Below are 19,690 nucleotides of genomic sequence, written 5' to 3' on the forward strand. Positions count from 1 at the left end.
CCTCCCCCTTATCACATGATGGACTGCATAGCTCAGCTCATTTTCTCAATTTCTCACGGTTTGCTGGAGAGCGTAGCAGCTAGTAGCATATCAAGCTAGCTAGCAACGCGAGTATTAGCTGTGCACGCTGAAGATTGTTCTGGATGCTAGCTGAATAGCATGGATGGGTGAGCTAGGGATTGTTTACAGAGAGTATGCAATGATTAAACATTAAAAAAGTTAAATGGCTAGCTAGACCTGCCTTCTGAAAACTCTACATAGCTAGCTGCACTGACTAATCTTATCATGGTGTATGCAGGTCAGTGGTTACCGTGGTGATCCTGGGGGAGGAAGGAGTGGGCAAGAAATCATTCATCAAGATGATAGAGGTATGTATTGTATGTACACATATAATCATTCACCTACACCAGACACACCCACTTAAATTCTGCATATCTCTACGTATACTATCACACATATTAATACAGAAATATGCAATGGGAGTTTATCGGAATCCATGTATTTTGGACATATGTGGTCGTCAAGTGAAAGTACGATTCGTGGTTAACCCCGATCGCTCCACACTTATACCCACCACCACCATCGTGATTTTACTCTTTGATCTTACAAACGAGGTAAGTAGATTTCTCGGGTCTACAACTGTCTAGGCTCAGGCTCTCCTCTTGTAGGCTAGCTTCTCTGCGCTAACGGATGGTCTGGAAACTGCCCAACGAGTGTCACCAGTCTCTCTCCGCGCTGTAGTGGGGACTAAAGCTGATCTGGTGGAGGGAGAAAGAGTTATCACTTCTGAGAGAGCTATGGTGAGGACAACACTCTATATTGAGTGTGTGTGAGAGGTTGTCTCTATCTGTGAATACTAGGAGTACTGTCGGGTGCACAGCGAGGGCCCCCAACCCATGCCCTACTATGAGACTTCTATAGAGCCCATGGAATGTGCATTTATTGCATTTCAAGAGATTGTGGCACGTCCGCTTATCAATGAATACATTGTAAGTTCATGTGATTATTACTCCTGCTGGTGTTTATTTCCAGTAACCTCTTGTTTACAGATAAAGTCTGATACTGAGCGAGAACAAATAAGTTTCGCACACGAGGTCAGTGTGGTTGTGTATTTTGTTGATATTTGTAATCGATTGTCATGTGATTACAGTTAATGGATTGGGCCTTACAAAACAACAGTGCCAACATGCTCACACATCTTCGTAACCTTGGCTACGCTGTACCACCTGAGCTCATTGAAAGAGACCCACACCTGTTTGGAGAATACCTCCTATGTAAGAACTGTCACTACTTGTATGTTTATTTGTAGCGCTATCCTTTTTGATTATACACGGCAGTATTATTGTTGTCATAAGAGATAATCGCATTTCCATACACTCTTGGAATTATGTACAGTCATGTATGCTTGCATGTAGATAACAAGTACGCCACTCCACATTGATTGCCCCCCCCCCCTCTGTCTCAGGTGAGTACCCTCTGCGAGTCATCCCCCACTTCAGGACGCTAGAGCTTGAAGAGACATCAGCTGCTCATGGATTTGAGGATTCAGAGCTGGACGATTTCGACAAAGAGCCTCTTGCCGTGCAAGATACTCGGCCCACCATTGAGGTCACACCCACTCACCACCTCCACTGGTCAGACATCTCACTGACACTGTTCCCTCCTTCTCTCCTGCCCAGTGAAAGCCACCTCCTCACACACATTGACGTCTCCAATAACAATCTGAGTTCTGTCCCGACGGAATTGTTCCAGCTGCCCTATATAGAAACACTCAACATTTCTCGCAACTTCTTGACACAGCTCCCCTGTATTGAGCATTGGAACACAGACTCTAGTCTTCAAGTTCTCTATGCTTCTCACAACTCCATCTCGTGCGATGCCTACAGTCCCCTGCTGTATAGGAGGGGAGAGCGAGGAAGGAGACAGCCATTTAAAGAGCTATGGTGTGTGGATCTCAGCTGGAATAGGCTCAGTAGCTTCCCAATGTTTGTGCTGCATTTCCCTCTCAAGCTACTGGACATATCACACAACCCAAAGGTATGCATGTACTACATTTTATGTACTAAGTAGAAAATAGAGGTCTTCATTATTCAGTGCATATTAACTTGGTTCAGGTGATGCAGCTGCCAGTGGAGCTGGGGCGTCTAGCTCTGTCAGTACTCCAAATAGATGGTCTATGTCTCACTGATCCGCCCCCCTTTGTCGTGGCCGAGGGTACACAGGGGATCATCAACTACCTCAAGTTACGAGGCAGGTCCAGCTCACCGTGGAGTAGCATCAGAGTGGCAGTGGTTGGGGAGGCGGCGGCAGGTAAGAGCTTCCTCGTCAACAGACTCATCAACAACGACTCTCTTGTCAACGTCACTCCCACCAAAGGATTACAGGTATTCTTGTCGAGGCAACAACGGTAGCCCTCATGCTTATAAATTAGTTTATATTGCCTGAGCGAGCAAGTAATATAATGGTACATAAAGGACTTGGTACACAACTACATGGTATGCTGATTTGTAAATACTTATAAGTTTCACGTACGTGTGCTCTCATCCATACTCTGTGTACTGTTACCTAACACATATGGTATGTATCATATAACATACTTAGTATGGCATTGTACAATGCTTTTGGCTTGACTTTGTGATAACAGACAATTGAGACTTTGAAACGCATGAATATCTCCCATACATAGGTTGTTCAGTGGAAGTACAGAGGAGGTGACATTTTGTCTCCGTTTCGGAACCGTTGGTTCACCTTTGACCTCTGGGACTTTAGCGGCAACCCTGAGTACCGCTGCATATACTCGTGCTTCAACTGCTCCAGCTCAGTGCACTTGGTGGTGGCGAATGCTATCCGCCCACACGATGAGCTGGTCAAGTGGCTCTCAGATATTCAGGCTATGTGCCGATACCGTGTTCCCGTGGTGATCGTGTTCACTCACATGGACTATCTCAAGAGCAAGGAGGCACGAGACGAGTTTAAACGGGAGAGGCTACACTGGATTGGACATTACAACAAGAAGGTGAGGGGACTCTCTGTGGTGGAGTCAACTGTATTTTATATGTTACGTATTCGTACACTGTAATTTCTGTTTAAATTTTCGTTCATGACATATAATATGACATCACATGACCCCCCCCCCCTCAGGGTGACCTGGCTGGTGAGACAGTGACTCTGCAGGTGTCCTTGTCTGCAAGTGTCCGCTCACTACCCGGGGAGAAGCCCTTCCCTTCCTCTCATGCTCCACAAGAAGCCTTTGACTTGGAGAAGTTTGCTGGTCTTGATATCCCCATCATGCCCATGGTGATTCGAACCCACTTTGTGAACAATATGACAGGAGAGGGTGTGGCTAGTGTCAGAAAGACTCTGTACAAGGTGATACAAAAATTAATGATAACACAAAATGTATTTTAGCTACGTATTACAAGAGTACATTTTTAGTTAAACATGTGTAGTAACAGAATGCAATCATTAGCCTAATTATTAATATTCTAAGCATGCAGGCAGTACGTTAAATGAAGCACTTTTGAACGGCCATAACTTTAGTTCCGTTGGTCCAATAACGTTGATTTTCTGATTTTCTGAAAGCTTACAGTGAGCTTGTTAAGATGCTGTCTTAATAAAGTGTATTTTGGCCCTGTTTTTGACAAAATAACAATGTACCATGAGCACATTACCCATGGTATTTTTTCGAAAATAAGAAATTATGGCCCGTTTTTCAAATTTGAGATTTAAGCATACCATCTGAAAGAGCTCTTTCTAAGCTGAAAATCAGTTGAAAATTAGGCTGCCAGAACTCAATTTAAAGAACTGGCTCTCAGTATGAAATTGCAGGGGACCCAGCGTTGTAGAGTTCATTTCCCTGTCCATGCAGATTGCGACTGGGTCCTTCACCCCCTCCTGTCTGGTGCTCCACCCAGTGCTCCAGTTGGTCAGACAGGATGTACCCACTGCATACGTGCGTCTGGAGCAAATCATTCGTGATATGAGGATCTCCCTACACAAGTCAGGGCGTGAGGGGGAGCAGCGGCCATTTTACACTCTGGAGCAGTTTGGAGAGAAGATGCATCAGTCAATGAAAGAGGCGAAAATACGAGAGAGTGACCTCATACCAGGACTCAGATTCCTGCACAATGTGAGCAGTTGGGTACATGTGTATATACAGTGGAACCTCTGTTAACAACCACCTCCGAATAAAGGCCAGTTGCTATATAACGGCCAAGCACCCAGGTCCCAAATGAACAGTTTGTGTACAAAACAACCTCTCAACAAAGGCCACCTCTGTATAAAGGCCAAAACATTGTTCCCCAAAGGTGTCCGTTATAGAGGGGTTCCACTGTATAACAATTTGAATGGACTGTTAATCCTCTCATTTTTGTCTCTAAATCTCTGCTAGCACTTTACTTTTAGTACGTACATAGCTGCCACGATTGTATTTGCATTTCTTGTAAGCCCCTGTCAGTATGAGCTATCCCACGTACAAACTACACCTCCTTAGTTACCCCCTTTAAAGTAGTTATGTTTGAAATTTTAGCCCACTCATTTATAGCCAATGTACGATCCAGCATCTCTTTTAATTGTTACCTACCGTCTCTTTACCCCCTCACAGTTGGGTTTTGTGCTGATCCACGATTGCTCGTACGACAAGTCTCTCCTGATCTCAATAGACCCTCAAATGGTAGGGTTCCTCTTCCAGAGGATGATCCGGGCCGGACTCATTGCCAAGGAAACTGAACCCTCGTTCTTTCATCTCCCAAACACACACCTCTTCATGCTGTGGGGGGTCGACCCTGTGTGGTCTCACGAGGCTGACCACACCCACTCCGTCTCGACCAGACAGCTTCTAGACTTTCTCTACTCCACAAATATCTTTGCCCCTCTCATACCTGGAGTCATGCTACTGCCTTCTCTCCTGCCACACACTCTACCACGATCGTGTGACCCAGAGTCAGACTCTCTCATTCCAAGAAGAACGTACTTCTTCTCATATCTTCCCTCCATCTTCTCCGCCCAGCTCATCGCTAGAGTGGTGTCCAAGATACAGCCAACTGCCTCTCAACCACTCTCCCCCGGCCATACCACACCCACTCTCACCTTGCCCATACTCACTGCCTCAGGTACACGCGGTGCATTTTTTAATTTGACCAACTTGACCTGTACATGTACCTTCCAAAGTTTAAGTGTACATGTGTGTAAGCCCCTAACTGTAGCAAACTGGCAGTGAAATAGTAATTTCATTTGAGGAGTGATCTTTTTCCTGCTGCACTGCGTATAAATATACTTTTATTGCAGGGTACAGAGTCCACCTGTGGCGTAGGAACCTGTTCATTGAGGACACTCAGGACAACTCTAAGATGTGGATGTATGTACGAGAGGGCAAGGCAGTGGGTCCGGACACCTCCCCCCATTGTGGGCGTGTTGATATCCTCCTGAACGCACCCCTAGAGAGAGAGGCACTCTGGCTGAGACTAGTCTCCACTGAGATTGACCAGGTACCCAGCTTTATCTTGTACATGCATGTGTACCACATCTGTAGAAGAACTTACAAAAGGAGCACATAATAAAATGACATTATTATGTCCTTGTAAGCTTCATATAATTATACACATCATCACGATACCTGCATGCGTAATGGTACCGGTATTACATATGTAGGTCACAAATATTATATTTCTGATGCAGCTAATTCCACAAGAGTACCCCACCCTTCTCGAGCCCCCCCATCAAGTGGATAGTTTCTTTCCTTTGAGACCGGAGGCAATCAGTGGGAGCAGCAGCACTGAAGAGACGAGGGATGTCGCGTGTGCCCCACCCCTCCCAAACTGTGGATCCCTGCCAGCAGGAAGCCCCTCCCTCTCTCAGATGAGCGATAACTCCGAGTGGGAGGTTATCTCCAAGCAGAGCACCACAAGTACCCGTCTTAGCATGAGGGTGGAGCTGGGCTCTCCACAGACACACCTCGTCGCCCTCTGGGACTGCCTACAGGTGATCTCTCAGTAATCTAAGTCAGTAATCTAAGAGCTGTTTGTCACATGCTTATCTAGACGTGTTCTGTTTGTCCACTTTTTTCACTTGTCATGTGACTCTTACATACATAGGAGGCATTCAAAGCACCTGTAATTCAAGTCAACTCTAGTCGACTAATTCTTCGCAATGCTCTTCCGGACCTCCTGTTTGCCGATCTCCCCCCGGAGCTGTTGCTACGGACAACCGTATCCTCCCCCGATCAGTACCTCCTCTCTCTGGAGAACCACTTTAACGGAGGGGGTTCCCCCACTGACAGTGAGACAGGCTTCTACACACGCTCCTATTACACCTCAAGGGAAGCAGACGTCTGCATAGCAAAACCTGCTGGTGCTCTCAGAACAGTATGTCACCTCATAACACATGCAGTACATCTGTACGCTATGTTCAATACATAATATACAAGTAATGCAGTCCAGTGTTAGTTACTGCTCAAGTAAACAAAGTGCAATATTCATGTCATGTCCTTCATGCTAACTCTTTTATTCTCCTTACAGTTCCACTTACAGAGTTTATTGTCTCGTATTCGTGGTGATCTGGAAGTGTTACAAAAGCTCCGATGTCCCCATCTGGTTGTTCCAGTGGGAATCCATTATTGCCCCCCCTCTCTGGCCCTGGAGTTTGCCCCCTGTGGCAGTCTGAGCTCCCTGCTCAAGCGAGGAAGGTCACACATAAGAAGGGATATCATACATCACATATCACTGCAGGTATATGTGGGCTCATAAATAGAATAGAGTTTAGGTTTCAAATGATCGATATAATCGTTAAAATTAACAGACAATTTTATTTGATGGAGCCAAAATCACCAATTTTTTCCTCCAGTTGCTACAAGCGTTGAAGTTCTTCCACGATCGAGACATAACCTATCACAGCATCAACTCAGACCATGTGCTAGTGTGGAGCATGGATCCTGTTTTGGTGAAGCTGTCTGATGCAGGAATCACTCACTCTGAGAGCAGCTGTGATCTCTGTGGCTACCTGCACTCCATCCCCAACTCCACACTGAGAGCAAAGACTGCCAGTAGAGTGAGTCAATTAACCATTACTTCTAGTATCACAATTACTAGCCTACACACAATGGCACACAGGATTGATAGCCTGCATGCCGTGTGCTTTCACTGTAGCTGAGTGTGTGTGTATATTTGGACGGTAGCCTTTGTAAGATGTGCTTGCTAGGATATCATCAACATTTTATGCGTGATTACAGATTGATATACTCCCACACACACACACACACACACAGTGTGACTATGTTCTGCTGGGTCTATTGGTGTACCAGATGGCGACAGGGAAGTGTCCCTATGACAGCATCCACTCTCTGAACATGCTGGCCATTGCCACTCTCGAGGGAAAGGTCAATCTCAGTGTGGAAGCTGAGCACTTTCTGCAAAACCAACAGGTTGGTGTTGGTTAACCATTGCACTGAATAACGCTCTGAGAGCCACTATTTTGGTGTTATTTAAACAAAAAGATTGTTTGTCTAGCATTAAGTTATGAAACACTCTAAGCCTTTCACCACAATTAACACAAGTGTTTTCACTGTAATTAATCCATTTTCTATTTCATTCACATCTCTATTAAATATGTGCAACGTATATATTCTTCCTAGGTGGACAGTGAGAATACCTATGCAACAGGTTGTCAGCGTCTGTGTCTCCAGTCGGCCATTGATGGTTGTGTGACTGTCTCCCAGCCTCTCTCTACCTCGGTCCTTCAGGCACGCTTCAGTCTGTGTGCCGGCGATTACCAGTGGTCACCCATGAGGCTACACGTCAACGTGGAGGCTATGATCTGCTCGGAAGACGCCGATTATGTCTACTGGGCCTCAGGCTCTCGTGGTCTCGTTACGGGGACCATTCAGCCTATCAATGGAGAGTTGCTCAGCAACATCCTTCAAGAAGCACCACCTCCCGAATCGGGAATGTTTGCAAATCGACGAGCGAAACCTGTACCTATTGCGGTTGGTCGAGCCACTTCTGTCGCTTTGGTGTCGCGCACCCAACAGTTGTGGGTGGGGACTGAGAATGGGCAAATGGGATCTGTGTATGTGTTCAATTTACCAGACATGAGAAGACACCATCACATTCATCTACAAGATGCTGTATTGTCTATTTGTGCTGTGAACAGTACTGCCGAGAGACTGGGAGAAGAGGGGGGAATGGTGTATCGTGTGCTGGTCGGCTTGGCCAATGGAACGGTCATCTTGTTTCTGGGTGTGAAAGGAGACAAGGTTCTCGAGAATCCCCTACTGGGCCCTAAACAGATTGTCATCACTTACTGCCGCAAACCGTGCCTGGCGTTGGAACTGACAAGAGATGGTTACATCTGGTGCAGTGTGGGAGAGTCCCTGGAGGTGTTCGATATGAAGACTCTTAAATCTGTTCGACGACTCAACTGTCAGATCTCGTCACCAGACGATTCTGCTGGGAGGCGTAGTGCATGTCGTGGTGATGTCATCATCCTAATGTGTGTCAACAGTCTTGGGGTGTGGACTGTGAGTAGGCGGAGTCACGTGCTGCGACTGTGGGACCAATTCAACGGCTCTCTCCTCTCATCATACAGTGTTCGGTGAGTAATGTACCTCCTAATTTGCTTACCGTGGGCCCCCTTTTATATCTACAACTTCCTTGCTAGCTTTTTTGACCTAAATTGCATTCCACCGCATCGATGCATGGATACAAACATAGTCATTCTGGTGTCTATATATATCACCACTGATATAACCCCCCTCCCCCTCCCTCCCTTTCCAGGAACATTCTGATCAATGATGAGCCAGACATCACAGCCCTGTCCATACACGGAGGAGCAGTTTGGCTGGGCACCAGGAACGGTTACATCTTTGTCCTGGACGCCAACAAAATGAGCTGTGCCTGCGACGACCCTCTCCTGGGTCTGCAGTTCTGTGGGGAGGGGAGAGTGAAGGGGATACTCCCTCTAAAGCCCTGGAAGAAAGTCACATCAAAACTAGAGGTGAATTTTGATCACGATGGCCATGGATGTTAACCTTAGACCTACTAACCATTTACCAGTGTACTGTACTACATTTTGAGTACATGCTGAACTATTTTTTATCCTGAGCACTTGTAAAGTAGTTCTACATATACTGCCCTAATAATTGTCAGCACAATCTACCAACGCTGGCTCAAGTATTAATCTGATTGTGTAGGTGCTGTGCAGTCTTGAGCTCCCTGACGAGGTGTCTGGTATGCTCATGTCGTGGGAGTACCTCCCCCACAATCAGTCAGCTATCCCCACTCAAGCTGCAGGGATCGTGCCTCGTACTCTCAGCACTCCTAGGGGTGTGGCTATAGCCATACCAACCACACCCACCAGAACTAACGGCGATTTACATGTATTGGAGATGTGTAAATCTGTGTGATTTTTCTTTTACTGGCAGTGTGATCATTCAACTCATCATTTCTTTTTGAACAATGTTTTAATAAAAAATATTATATTGACAGTATATATACAACACACAAAAACTAATAATAACTGCCTAGCGATGAGCTCCATAGTCCGTGGCAACATGGCCACTCAGGTAGATATTGTCATACATGTGTCCAAAGGTCTCGTCACTGACGTCCACTGTAGCGTGACGGAGGTTTCTGATGAATTCTCTCTTGGACATCTTGTTCTTGACGTGGGGACTGGTGAGGTCCACACTCAGCAGGATGAGTGAGTAGCAGATCACATGGAGGCAGTCTGAGGGAAGAAATGGGGGGGGGGGTGAGTATTTTGTATCCCTATCGTACAGGTACGTAGTGTTGCCTTGGGAATGAATATAACTTGTTGTCTTTTGACCTCTGAGATCAATGGGAAGCAGTGCCAGTATTAGCATATTGTAGGGCCAATAATTATAATTATGTGGCACTCACAGCCATGTAATAACTAGCGGGGTTAAAGTGACCTTGTGGCACTCATAGCCATGTAATAACTAGCAGGGTTAAAGTGACCTTGTGGCACTCACAGCCATGTAATAACTATTACACACAGCAGTACATGTAGCTAGATGTTATTAGAGGCCAAATTTCGCAGGGCTCTGTCACAATTAACACTAATTAATCTCCATCGATAAGAAGCACCAGATACGTCACTTATATATACTCACCTTTGCTCATAGAGAGGTGTGTGTTACAGTCCATATAGCGGCCACTGAACTTGTTGACCAGTGTTTCCAGAAACAGGCCCCTCTCATTGGGTGCCGGGATCACGGAGAAGAAATGCCTGAGGGCGTCTGGGAGGAAGATGTTCTGGTAGTCCTGGAGAGAGACCAAACAGTCCAGTATGTCTGCGTTGTCTCGCAGGAGGGTTTCCAGAGAGTACCAGTTGAGAGAGCGCGTACTGTTGATAAACTCGGCAATGGCCTGAGGGGAATCGTCTAGCACACCAGCCCTCACCAGATAGCCGATACCCTGAGGGAAAGAGATGGACAGTTAACTAAGTGTAGCTTTCGAGGAGGTACAGTAAATTCGAGTGAGTGAGTTTATACTATAATTTTTTATGATTACATTAAGTGACAAACACCAAACAAACATAACACCGCTAGAGATAACAGTTGGCTCGAGTACGAGCGCCTGCTGGTTACCTCGTGAGCGTTGTTGGAGAAGGTGAGAGAGGCGTTGTCCAGGATCATATAGAGGTCCTTGTAGGAGTGCTGAACGGGGTAGTCAGTATGGTACGCAGTCACCTGACCCCAGCGACTGTGGCATAAGCTACACAGGAGAACAGATAATAAAGTAATAATTATTTCAGCAATAATATTAGGCAATTAGTGTAACCAGGTGTAACCAGGTGTAACCCTTACCTAATACTTGAAAGCAATTATATAATCAACACACCTGGGAGTTTACAATAACAGAACATAATTAATGGCTACCTTTTCCAGAGTGGGTCGACGTTGGCCAGACTGCTCCACACCTCATTGACACAGGAGGCAAGACACAGGTCAGTGGCGTCAAGGTGACTGAGCACTTGTACGGCTAATTCTGGGGGCAGGGTCACTAGATCTGGAAATGACTTCATTCTACCTTGCCTTACTCCTTGCCGACTGGCACAAGACACACGCTGACCCATCTGTGAAAAACCGTCACAACAATGAACTTAATTAAAATGTATATAAATAAACAAAGCTTTAAGTTTAACAATGTAATAACTCAATCCTAGGTAGCTGGCTTCAATTGAAATGATGGAGCCTACTTCAGCGATACCTTACACTCTTTTTCTCATCTTCTCGTCCAAATTGTCCACTGTATAAAGGTATAGGTATAGTGCTAGTGCACGACAAAGACAAATCATAAGCAATTTTGACGTGGCAATCCAATTCTGATTGATTGAGGGCAGCTTAGATTCGAGGGGTCAATTTAACCACAAGAAGCCATGCGCGTGTAGGTCTAATCATGTACATGCAGCACTTTTCTAGATATATAATTATTCTGATCTCCCAGAGCACCTCAAGTGTATTGAGATATCTTTGTAACTTAGCACCAGCATAAATGGATAGCACGGAAGAGGTCCCTGCTGAGGTGGAACCAAGTGTAGAAATAGATGTAGACCTGTCAGCCTCCAGTCCCACTCCCAAAGAGTTGGAGATTCAAGCTGATCTTGATGAGCCTGATGGGGGTGTGCTTGATCCCCCTAAGAGCATACTGAAGAACTCTACAGTGACACAAGGGGAGGAAGATGACCACGAGAGCAGTGAAAATGACGAGAAAAAGAAGGACAAGTGAGTTATAATTATAATTATATTAAAAGGCACATGCAGTATTAATTAATTAATTAATTCACTGCAGAACACCTCAAAGAAAGTTAATTCCATTTCGGAAACTGGTAAGTAAATTTCATAATTATACATAGTACGTAGATTGCGGACAACCAATCGTAATTCTAATCCTTTCCCTAATAGTTTCGGTATGCTGATTGCTGGGACGTGCTCATGATCTTGTTTGGTGCAGTCCTGGCTATAGCGGCCGGTGTGGCCCTACCCGCTCACATGCTCCTCTTTGGTCGAGTCATCAGCGAATTTGTCACCTTTGGTATTGTGAACGATAACACGCTACTTAGAAATGCGACAAGTTCACTGGATCAGGCTTGTTCTGCGGATGCCATCTTCTCCAGTCCTGCCTACTTGGATTATGTGAACAGTACTGAGAGCTACTTCTGTGTATCGGACCCCAATTCGACTGACGGTATAGCCGGTAACATCCTTCGCTATGCCTGCGACCCTAAAGAGACCCTGAGGTTTAGCGTTGGCCAGCTGTCACTCTACTATCTTGCTATTGCTATTGGGGTTTTTATTGCACTTTTCTTCGCAAACATCTTCTGGAACGTAAGTGCCTATCGACAGACAAGAAGAATACGTTTGGCATTTTACAAGTCAATTCTCCGTCAAGAGCTCGGCTGGTTTGATGTGCATGAAGCCTCTCAGTTGAACACAAGACTTGTTGAGTGAGTTGAGATCATGTGAGATCATGTGCTTGCACCATTATCAGTGTTCTCAATTAGCACTTGTGCTCCATCATTATCAGTGTTCTCATTAGTTGCATCATTTATTAGTGTTCCTTAGCATTTGTGTGACCTCTCTGGTGTGACCTTACACTGTGCACAAAGGAAATTAGCTCTCTTTGTGGTCAGAATGTGATGCATTATTATGAATTATTACACTTCATATAGTGACATTGAGAAGATACAAGCTGGGATCGGTGACAAGATCGCCCTATTCTTGCAGTACATGTCCACCTTTGTCTCAGGCTTTGTCATAGCTTATGTACTCAGCTGGAAGATGGCTCTGGTGGTATCAATCATGTTACCCCTCCTCACGTTTACAGCTTTCATGATTGCCAAGGTAAGGTCACCACATAACCTAATTAGTTTATCATAATAAAGACCCTATTTTTTTCTGTAGGTTATAGCTTCGTTTACAGTAAGGGAGCAGAGTGCTTATGCAGCTGCTGGGGCAGTGGCAGAGGAGGTGCTCTCTTCAATCAGGACAGTTGTTGCTTTCGGTGGAGAGGCCAAAGAAACTGAGAGGTGAGTGTATTCATTGTTATTGCAGTCATGTTTGATTGCTCGTGCAGTCATGCTTGTAAGTACGTATGTGTTTACACTGTACTGTACGTGTTATGCTTGACTGCTTTGTTCCTATGGTAAAGGTATGGTGACCAGTTGAAGAAGGCACGCAATGTAGGAATGAAGAAAGCACTGCTCTCGAGTATCATTTCATCTCTCCTGTACATAATCATCTTTGGCACTTACGCTCTTGGCTTTGGGTAAGAAGAGTTATGTCAGAAATGTTACAGGGTTCATTATTTTGTTTCTAGATATGGCTCCACTTTGATCATTTCCTGTGAGCTGACTGCTGGAGTCATTGTCACAGTGAGTCATGCAGTCATGTGATTGGTAGCGAGCGTCAGAGATGATTGTCGTGCATTGTTTTGTACTTACAGGTATTATTCACGATAATCATCGGGAGCTTCAACCTGGGCAATGCCCTTCCTGAGATACAGACCATAGCTACTGCCCTGGGTGCAGCCTCTATCGTCTACGAAATCATTGACAGGGTAAATTTTATCATACTTAATTTTTCGAAGTAAGGCAACTCCCTAACACTTTGACATTTTGTACAGTCATGTAGCACCATTTTGTTTTGTGTACTATACATTATGTGTTCTCATATCATTCAGACTACATGTACTGTTATTATTTTGCATGTACAGTACACGTATGTATGTGTTAATTAGTATTGCTAATCATTTCCCCAGGAACCTGAGATTGATTCGCTCTCTGATAGTGGCGTGGTGCTGGACCAATTTGAAGGCAATATCAAACTGAGTGATGTCGTGTTCCATTACCCTGCACGTCCCAATATTCAGGTATTGCCAGGACTCTACATTTCAATATTGTACAGCTTATATTGTGTGTGTTAATTACAGATTCTGCACGGACTGGATCTGGAGGTGAAGACAGGTCAAACTGTCGCTCTGGTGGGTCCCAGTGGGTGTGGTAAAAGCACTGTTGTCCAGTTAATCCAGCGACTCTATGACCCGAAGGCTGGACTGGTGAGGGAGTGACACATCACAAACCGTTTACTCTTTAATTGTTAATTTGTACACACTATCAATTCTTTCTTAGTATACAGTGTACACATACTTGTACTTGCAGTTTCAATATAATTGTACCTTATATACAGCGTAGGTACTTGTACTTGCAGTTTCAGTTTCAATATGCATACAGTATAGTACATGTACTTGTCACCACCCTATGAACCTTACGGAATAAAGAAACGGGCGACGCTTAAAAGTTTCAAAATTATTTATGTAGATCACGATTGATGGCCATGATGTCAAGACCCTAAACTTGAAGTGGCTGAGAAGGAACATAGGCATTGTGAGCCAGGAGCCATCACTCTTCAACGCCACCATTGTTGAGAATATCCGATTTGGAAAAAAGAATGCTACTATGGAAGAAATTGTCGAAGCAGCCAAAAATGCCAACGCACATAATTTTATCTCTGGGTTACCAGATGGCTATGACACTCATGTAGGCGAGAGAGGGGCTCAGTTGAGTGGAGGTCAAAAGCAGCGGATTGCCATCGCAAGAGCTATTATCAAAGATCCCAAAGTTCTCCTACTGGACGAGGCCACCTCTGCCCTCGACAACGAGAGTGAGAAGATTGTCCAGGACGCTCTAGACAAGGCCAGAGAGGGAAGGACCACTATCATCATCGCTCATCGTCTCTCTACCATCCAGACTGCCGACATCATCGTGTCAATCAATAAGGGCTGTGTGGTGGAGATGGGCTCTCATGCTGACCTCATGGACAGGGAAGGCCTCTACTATGACCTAGTCACTGCACAGACCATTGCAGACGAGGAACACGGTGGGTACTATATTTATCTCAGGCCATAATTATCCATGCAGGCACTCACTGTAAGTATTTTATCTCATACAGCTGTACTATTTTTTATCTCTATGTGTAATTATTATTTTATCTGTATACAGAGCCCCTTGCTGACTTCAAGGCTGCTGTTAAACGCTCCATTTCTAACCGTCTGACGTCTACCAATTCAACTTCGAGCAATCCGCACAGCTTCTCCAGACAAGCCTCTCAGCAGGATGATGTTTTTCCTGGTCTCTCTGACTATCTCTCGAGGTTCAGTGTTGAAGACCTCCCGATTATGGCTGCTCCCTCCCCCCGGCCAGGACGTGCCAGTTTTCCCGGCCCCAGCGAGGTCTTGTCACAAACTGGCAATGATGATGGTGATGATGATGAAGAAGACGAAGATAAAGTAAGAGCTTTATTTAATTAGATAGCACTTACTCATTGAGTCTCTTTGTGTTTAGGTTGTGAGGTTTCAAAGTGATGCGGAAGAGGCTGAGATATCCGAGGGACGTGGTAAATCACACTCGTTACGGAAACTGGTTCGTAGGAGGAGGAAAAAGAAGGAAAATGTTCCGAATGTGTCCTTTACCGAGCTCCTCAAGCTCAACAAACCGGATTGGTTGCTGGTGCTGGTCGGTGTCATTGGATCAGCTATGCTCGGTGTTCTCTTTCCACTTCTAGCCATCCTCTTCAGCAACGTCTTAGCGGTAAGTCTTGTTCAGCTGTATTGTTGTGTGCTGTACGTGCATATATAATATTCTGTACGTACTGTGCATGTAGATCTACACAGGCACTCTTTTAACACATTTAATTATGGGATACCCCATAGATATTTGGACTTCCTGACCCGGTTTTGATCATGGAACAGACTCTTGCGGTCGTGGCAGGCTTCATAGCGTTGGCTGTTGGATCGGCTGCTACTCAGTTTATTGCCAGTTTCCTGCTAAGCGTGGCAGGAGAGAGACTCACTAAGAGGCTGCGATACCTCAGCTTTCAGGCCATGCTAAGACAAGAGATTGCCTGGTTCGACAAAAAGGGTAACTCCACTGGAGCACTCACCACCAAACTAGCCACAGATGCATCGGAAGTGAAGGGGGTAAGCACTTTCTAAAATTATTGTTTTCATCAAAATAATTTTTTTCCCCTCCACAGGCCACTGGAATTCGTTTGGGTGTTGTTCTTCAGCAAATATTTGGCCTAATAGCTGCTCTTATTGTGGCCTTTGTAGCCTCCTGGGAGCTGACTCTGCTGCTTATGTTTTGTTTCCCTGTTCTGGTCATCGTGGGGTTCTTTCAGATCAGTCAAGTCGCTGGAAAGGCACAAAAGAACAAGAAGGGGATCGAGAATGCTGGCCAGATTGCAGTTGAATCCATTGACAACATTCGAACGGTTGTATCACTCTCCGTTGAGCCAGAATTCTTTGACAACTACAAACAGCAGATTCGAGTACCTTTCATGTAAGTATTGCTTTGGCTAATAAAATTCAATTCTGCATTATTTTTATGAGTTTCCTTTTTTCATTAGCAACAACATCAAGAGCACCTTTGGCACAGCTGTTGTGTTGGCAGTGGCCCAGTCACTCATCTTCTTCATGTTCTCTGCCGGCTATAGCTTTGGTGCATTCTTGGTCATTGAAGGGAGGGCTGACTATCAAGATATATTCCAGTGAGCCACTTAACACATGACTATTGGTTTGATCGTTTGAGTGTTGCTGTACACGTACGTGTATTATGTGGAGAAGGCATTCATGCATCATACTGTGCCTCGACACACACACACACACAGGACATTTGCTGCCGTGGTGTTCACTGCTTTGTCTGTTGGTCGAGCCAGCTCATTTGCCCCTGATGCTTCCAAGGCCAAGATATCGGCAGGGCGAGTACTGGCACTGCTACGTAGAGAACCAGCCATTGATACCACCAGCAAGGATGGAACGAAACCAGTACGTCACACTATCTATATATAAAGTACACATAGTAATACTGTACATCAGGTAGATCCTGCACATGCAATTTACATTTTTTTTATGGACTTTCATCTTCACACGTATTACATGTAGGAAGCTACAAGTGGTGCAATCGATATCAACCTTGTACACTTCAACTACCCTGAGCGACCTGAGGTGAACGTACTGCAGGGACTGTCTGTCTCAGTGAAGCCTGGTCAAACGCTGGCTCTTGTTGGTCCAAGTGGGTGTGGCAAGAGCACCTCCGTCTCGCTCATCGAGAGGTTCTACGACCCTTCCTCTGGAAATCTTTCTCTGGATGGCACAGATCTGAGGGACCTCAATCTCAAGTGGCTAAGATCAAAGATTGGAATCGTATCACAGGAGCCAATCCTCTTTGATGCCTCCATCGCTGAGAACATCCGTTATGGGGCTCTATTCAGAAAGGTGTCTGACGAGGAAGTCATTGAAGCAGCCAAATCTGCAAACATCCACCAGTTCATCAATACCCTTCCCATGGTGAGTAGCTTGATTTTATACTATTTTGAGTTGTTGAATACTGTAGTGTATTTCTACACGTATGTATACATTTTTGTTATAACCCTTTTGAAGTTTCATGTGTTGTGTAGTTTGTGCTATTTCCTATATACACATACTTAACACTGAAGCTCATTACTACCTCTCTTTACTTGCTCCCTTCCATACAGGGATACAACACAAATGTGGGAGCTAAGGGCACACAGCTGAGTGGAGGCCAGAAGCAGCGGATAGCCATCGCTAGAGCTCTTATGAGGGACCCCAAAGTCCTCCTACTGGACGAGGCCACCTCTGCCCTCGACACTGAGAGTGAGAAGATTGTCCAGGACGCTCTAGACAAGGCCAGAGAGGGAAGGACGAGTATTGTAATCGCCCATCGTTTGTCTACAGTGTACAACTCTGACGTGATTGCTGTTATTCACAATGGTCAGGTGATCGAGACCGGGACACATAGTGAGCTGATGGCTTTGGGTGGAGCCTACTATCATCTCAACACTGTGCAAGTAGATGGCTTTGAGTGACATTTATAGTGACGTTAAAGGACATTTATAGCATTTATATGCTTATTTATTTAACTGTGTTTCTTTTCTAGTTTTTGTTGTTATGTTGGCAGTATGCTATGGTTAATATGAACTTGTTACAGCACTAGTGATGTATATAATTATTTTGTTTCAGAATCATTCTATACAATGACAGTACGCATCAAATAAAATTAATTTCGTTCAGTCTAATTATCTAGCTAGACTTGGACTTGGGTAGCTTGAGAGTCCAAAGTCCAAATGTGTACCTCAGTCGGATAAAGAGTAAATCCCTGCCCATTTGCAACCAACTCCAAAGCGGCACCAGCTTGGAACCTACAATAAAGATAATTATGACTATAATCAATTTTTCTATAATTAATAAACTGAACATGAAGCAAATTAAAAACTGACCTTCAATTTCTTGCCAGTTGACAGCCACCTCTTTGATAGGCATCTTGAGTTGTTGGGCTATATAAAGCAGCTCCACATCAAAAGCCCATCGATCAATATGCATCAGTTGGAAGAGGGTAGAAGCTGCAGACCTGGTCAACATCTTGAACCCACACTGGGTGTCCTTGACCCCTTTGACACATAGCACATACACAGCCAGGTGGAATCCGTACGTAAGAATGTTACGGAAGAAAGACCTCTATATACAAAAATAGACACATTTTTAAAAGACTTGCCAGCAAACGAATACCTGAGCTGTTGCCTCTTCTTGCAAGTGTGCACGTGACCCAATAGCTAAGGCTGGCACAGACTGTAGGATTGACAAACAAAAAATTATTATGACTGACAATTAATTGTAAACAATTATGGCCTTGCTCAGCCAATAATTGATACTAACATGGTCAGTGGTCAAAGCATCCAGGGCTTTCTCCAATCTGGCCACATCCTTGATATCAGTGGCTGCATCAGCATCCAGGAAGAGTACTCTCTCTCCCCTCACACTCAGACATCCCTGCAATGGAGCTAGCTCAGGTCACCGCGGGTAACATTCACCCACCATTCTCACTGCTCCTCCTTTCCCTCTGTTCTTGTCCAACTCTAGAAGACGGATCTTATCACAGCCATACTGTTGAACAAAATTGATAGCTTCCTGTGCACAGAAATATACAGTAATTAAGTTCAACTCTCAGTATCTCATTAAAATTAACTAACTAACTAACCTGAGATGTGTTGTCTGGGCTACCATCGTTGACCACGACCACCTCGTACGTAAAAGACGGGTCTGATTTTTGTCGGTTCTCCAAGTACTCCATAGTCTCTCCCAACATTTTAGGCACTGTGGGTATATAAACGAATTGCTCAGGTATACTAGAGGGGGCTCACATCTGTCCTGCTCCTTGTATGCTGGAGCCACTAGACTGAGGTAGAGGGTGGGAGAGGTCGCAACAGTCAGCGGAAACATGTGTGTCTGGTTGGATACTGGGTCACGGAACACACTCTCAGACTTTGACCTTTGCACAGGGGGATCTCTGAGTGTTGTCGTCCATAGGAATATGTACAACTGAGGGAGGGAGGGGATGATCAATCCATACACACACACACACAATGAAGTGTAGCTATATAGTGTACATGGTGTAGGGCATGTGAACTTACCACAAGAAAAGCACAGACAGCAAATCCTCCCAGTAAAATGAGCACAGTCGAGAGTGACAGGTTTACATTCAACCATTGGTGAAGATCATCACACAATGAGGACATATTCTTTGTATTCTTTACTTTTTTCTCTGAGGCATACGTAATCTAGCTATATTCCAGCTATTGCCCACCTAACTAAGTTAGCTC

At 44.9% G+C, this 19,690-nt stretch overlaps 4 protein-coding genes across 4 annotated transcripts; 2 read left to right on the forward strand and 2 right to left on the reverse strand.

The window, feature by feature from the left end:
• The first annotated feature begins 7 nt into the window (after positions 1-7).
• LOC135350207 (uncharacterized) lies at positions 8-9,481 on the forward strand. The gene is made up of 22 exons (XM_064548938.1): positions 8-167; positions 299-368; positions 468-614; positions 669-800; positions 861-989; positions 1,050-1,094; positions 1,151-1,274; positions 1,466-2,037; positions 2,115-2,384; positions 2,687-3,016; positions 3,142-3,369; positions 3,869-4,129; positions 4,604-5,111; positions 5,287-5,486; positions 5,677-5,979; positions 6,093-6,362; positions 6,516-6,725; positions 6,841-7,044; positions 7,262-7,417; positions 7,628-8,586; positions 8,769-8,988; positions 9,185-9,481. Exons 1-22 carry the CDS (start codon positions 160-162, stop codon positions 9,395-9,397), a joined length of 5,559 nt encoding a protein of 1,852 aa, XP_064405008.1. The 5' UTR covers positions 8-159; the 3' UTR covers positions 9,398-9,481.
• On the reverse strand, positions 9,418-11,387 carry LOC135350260 (F-box only protein 8-like). Its single transcript, XM_064549001.1, has 5 exons — positions 11,226-11,387; positions 10,895-11,091; positions 10,604-10,730; positions 10,127-10,430; positions 9,418-9,720 (listed from the first exon to the last, which is right to left on the reverse strand). The coding sequence occupies exons 2-5, from the start codon at positions 11,089-11,091 to the stop codon at positions 9,515-9,517; spliced, it is 834 nt and encodes a 277-aa protein (XP_064405071.1). The 5' UTR covers positions 11,226-11,387; the 3' UTR covers positions 9,418-9,514.
• Positions 11,388-11,415: 28 nt separating this feature from the next.
• LOC135350209 (ATP-dependent translocase ABCB1-like) lies at positions 11,416-18,103 on the forward strand. The gene is made up of 19 exons (XM_064548941.1): positions 11,416-11,740; positions 11,808-11,844; positions 11,921-12,462; positions 12,688-12,859; positions 12,920-13,044; positions 13,167-13,283; positions 13,335-13,389; positions 13,461-13,574; positions 13,776-13,886; positions 13,947-14,072; positions 14,335-14,893; positions 15,016-15,302; positions 15,358-15,603; positions 15,726-15,992; positions 16,049-16,353; positions 16,421-16,561; positions 16,682-16,838; positions 16,956-17,360; positions 17,549-18,103. Exons 1-19 carry the CDS (start codon positions 11,511-11,513, stop codon positions 17,897-17,899), a joined length of 4,347 nt encoding a protein of 1,448 aa, XP_064405011.1. The 5' UTR covers positions 11,416-11,510; the 3' UTR covers positions 17,900-18,103.
• LOC135350249 (dolichyl-phosphate beta-glucosyltransferase-like) lies at positions 18,012-19,687 on the reverse strand. Its single transcript, XM_064548989.1, has 8 exons — positions 19,502-19,687; positions 19,232-19,409; positions 19,069-19,184; positions 18,906-18,998; positions 18,747-18,860; positions 18,600-18,659; positions 18,311-18,548; positions 18,012-18,232 (listed from the first exon to the last, which is right to left on the reverse strand). Exons 1-8 carry the CDS (start codon positions 19,604-19,606, stop codon positions 18,114-18,116), a joined length of 1,023 nt encoding a protein of 340 aa, XP_064405059.1. The 5' UTR covers positions 19,607-19,687; the 3' UTR covers positions 18,012-18,113.
• Between the last annotated feature and the right edge of the window lie 3 nt (positions 19,688-19,690).

The sequence above is a fragment of the Halichondria panicea genome, chromosome 16 (assembly GCF_963675165.1).
Source record: "Halichondria panicea chromosome 16, odHalPani1.1, whole genome shotgun sequence".
Taxonomy (NCBI): Eukaryota; Metazoa; Porifera; class Demospongiae; order Suberitida; family Halichondriidae; genus Halichondria; species Halichondria panicea.

What these genes read in the sequence shown, in the direction of transcription:
- LOC135350207 (XM_064548938.1), top strand. An exon ending in TCACTTCTGAGAGAGCTATG is followed by an intron (nt 801 to 860) that starts GTGAGGACAACA and finishes TGTGAATACTAG; the next exon opens with GAGTACTGTCGGGTGCACAG. An exon ending in AAATAAGTTTCGCACACGAG is followed by an intron (nt 1,095 to 1,150) that starts GTCAGTGTGGTT and finishes ATGTGATTACAG; the next exon opens with TTAATGGATTGGGCCTTACA.
- LOC135350260 (XM_064549001.1), bottom strand. Translation starts at nt 11,091, where the DNA reads ATGGGTCAGCGTGTGTCTTGTGCCAGTCGGCAAGGAGTAAGGCAAGGT. An exon ending in GTCGACCCACTCTGGAAAAG is followed by an intron (nt 10,731 to 10,894) that starts GTAGCCATTAAT and finishes TCTCCTGTGTAG; the next exon opens with CTTATGCCACAGTCGCTGGG. An exon ending in TCTCCAACAACGCTCACGAG is followed by an intron (nt 10,431 to 10,603) that starts GTAACCAGCAGG and finishes TCTTTCCCTCAG; the next exon opens with GGTATCGGCTATCTGGTGAG.
- LOC135350209 (XM_064548941.1), top strand. Translation starts at nt 11,511, where the DNA reads ATGGATAGCACGGAAGAGGTCCCTGCTGAGGTGGAACCAAGTGTAGAA. An exon ending in ACTTACGCTCTTGGCTTTGG is followed by an intron (nt 13,284 to 13,334) that starts GTAAGAAGAGTT and finishes TTTTGTTTCTAG; the next exon opens with ATATGGCTCCACTTTGATCA. An exon ending in CTGCTGGAGTCATTGTCACA is followed by an intron (nt 13,390 to 13,460) that starts GTGAGTCATGCA and finishes TTGTACTTACAG; the next exon opens with GTATTATTCACGATAATCAT.
- LOC135350249 (XM_064548989.1), bottom strand. Translation starts at nt 19,606, where the DNA reads ATGTCCTCATTGTGTGATGATCTTCACCAATGGTTGAATGTAAACCTG. An exon ending in AAGGAGGAGCAGTGAGAATG is followed by an intron (nt 18,861 to 18,905) that starts GTGGGTGAATGT and finishes GCTCCATTGCAG; the next exon opens with GGATGTCTGAGTGTGAGGGG. An exon ending in ATGCTTTGACCACTGACCAT is followed by an intron (nt 18,660 to 18,746) that starts GTTAGTATCAAT and finishes TCAATCCTACAG; the next exon opens with TCTGTGCCAGCCTTAGCTAT.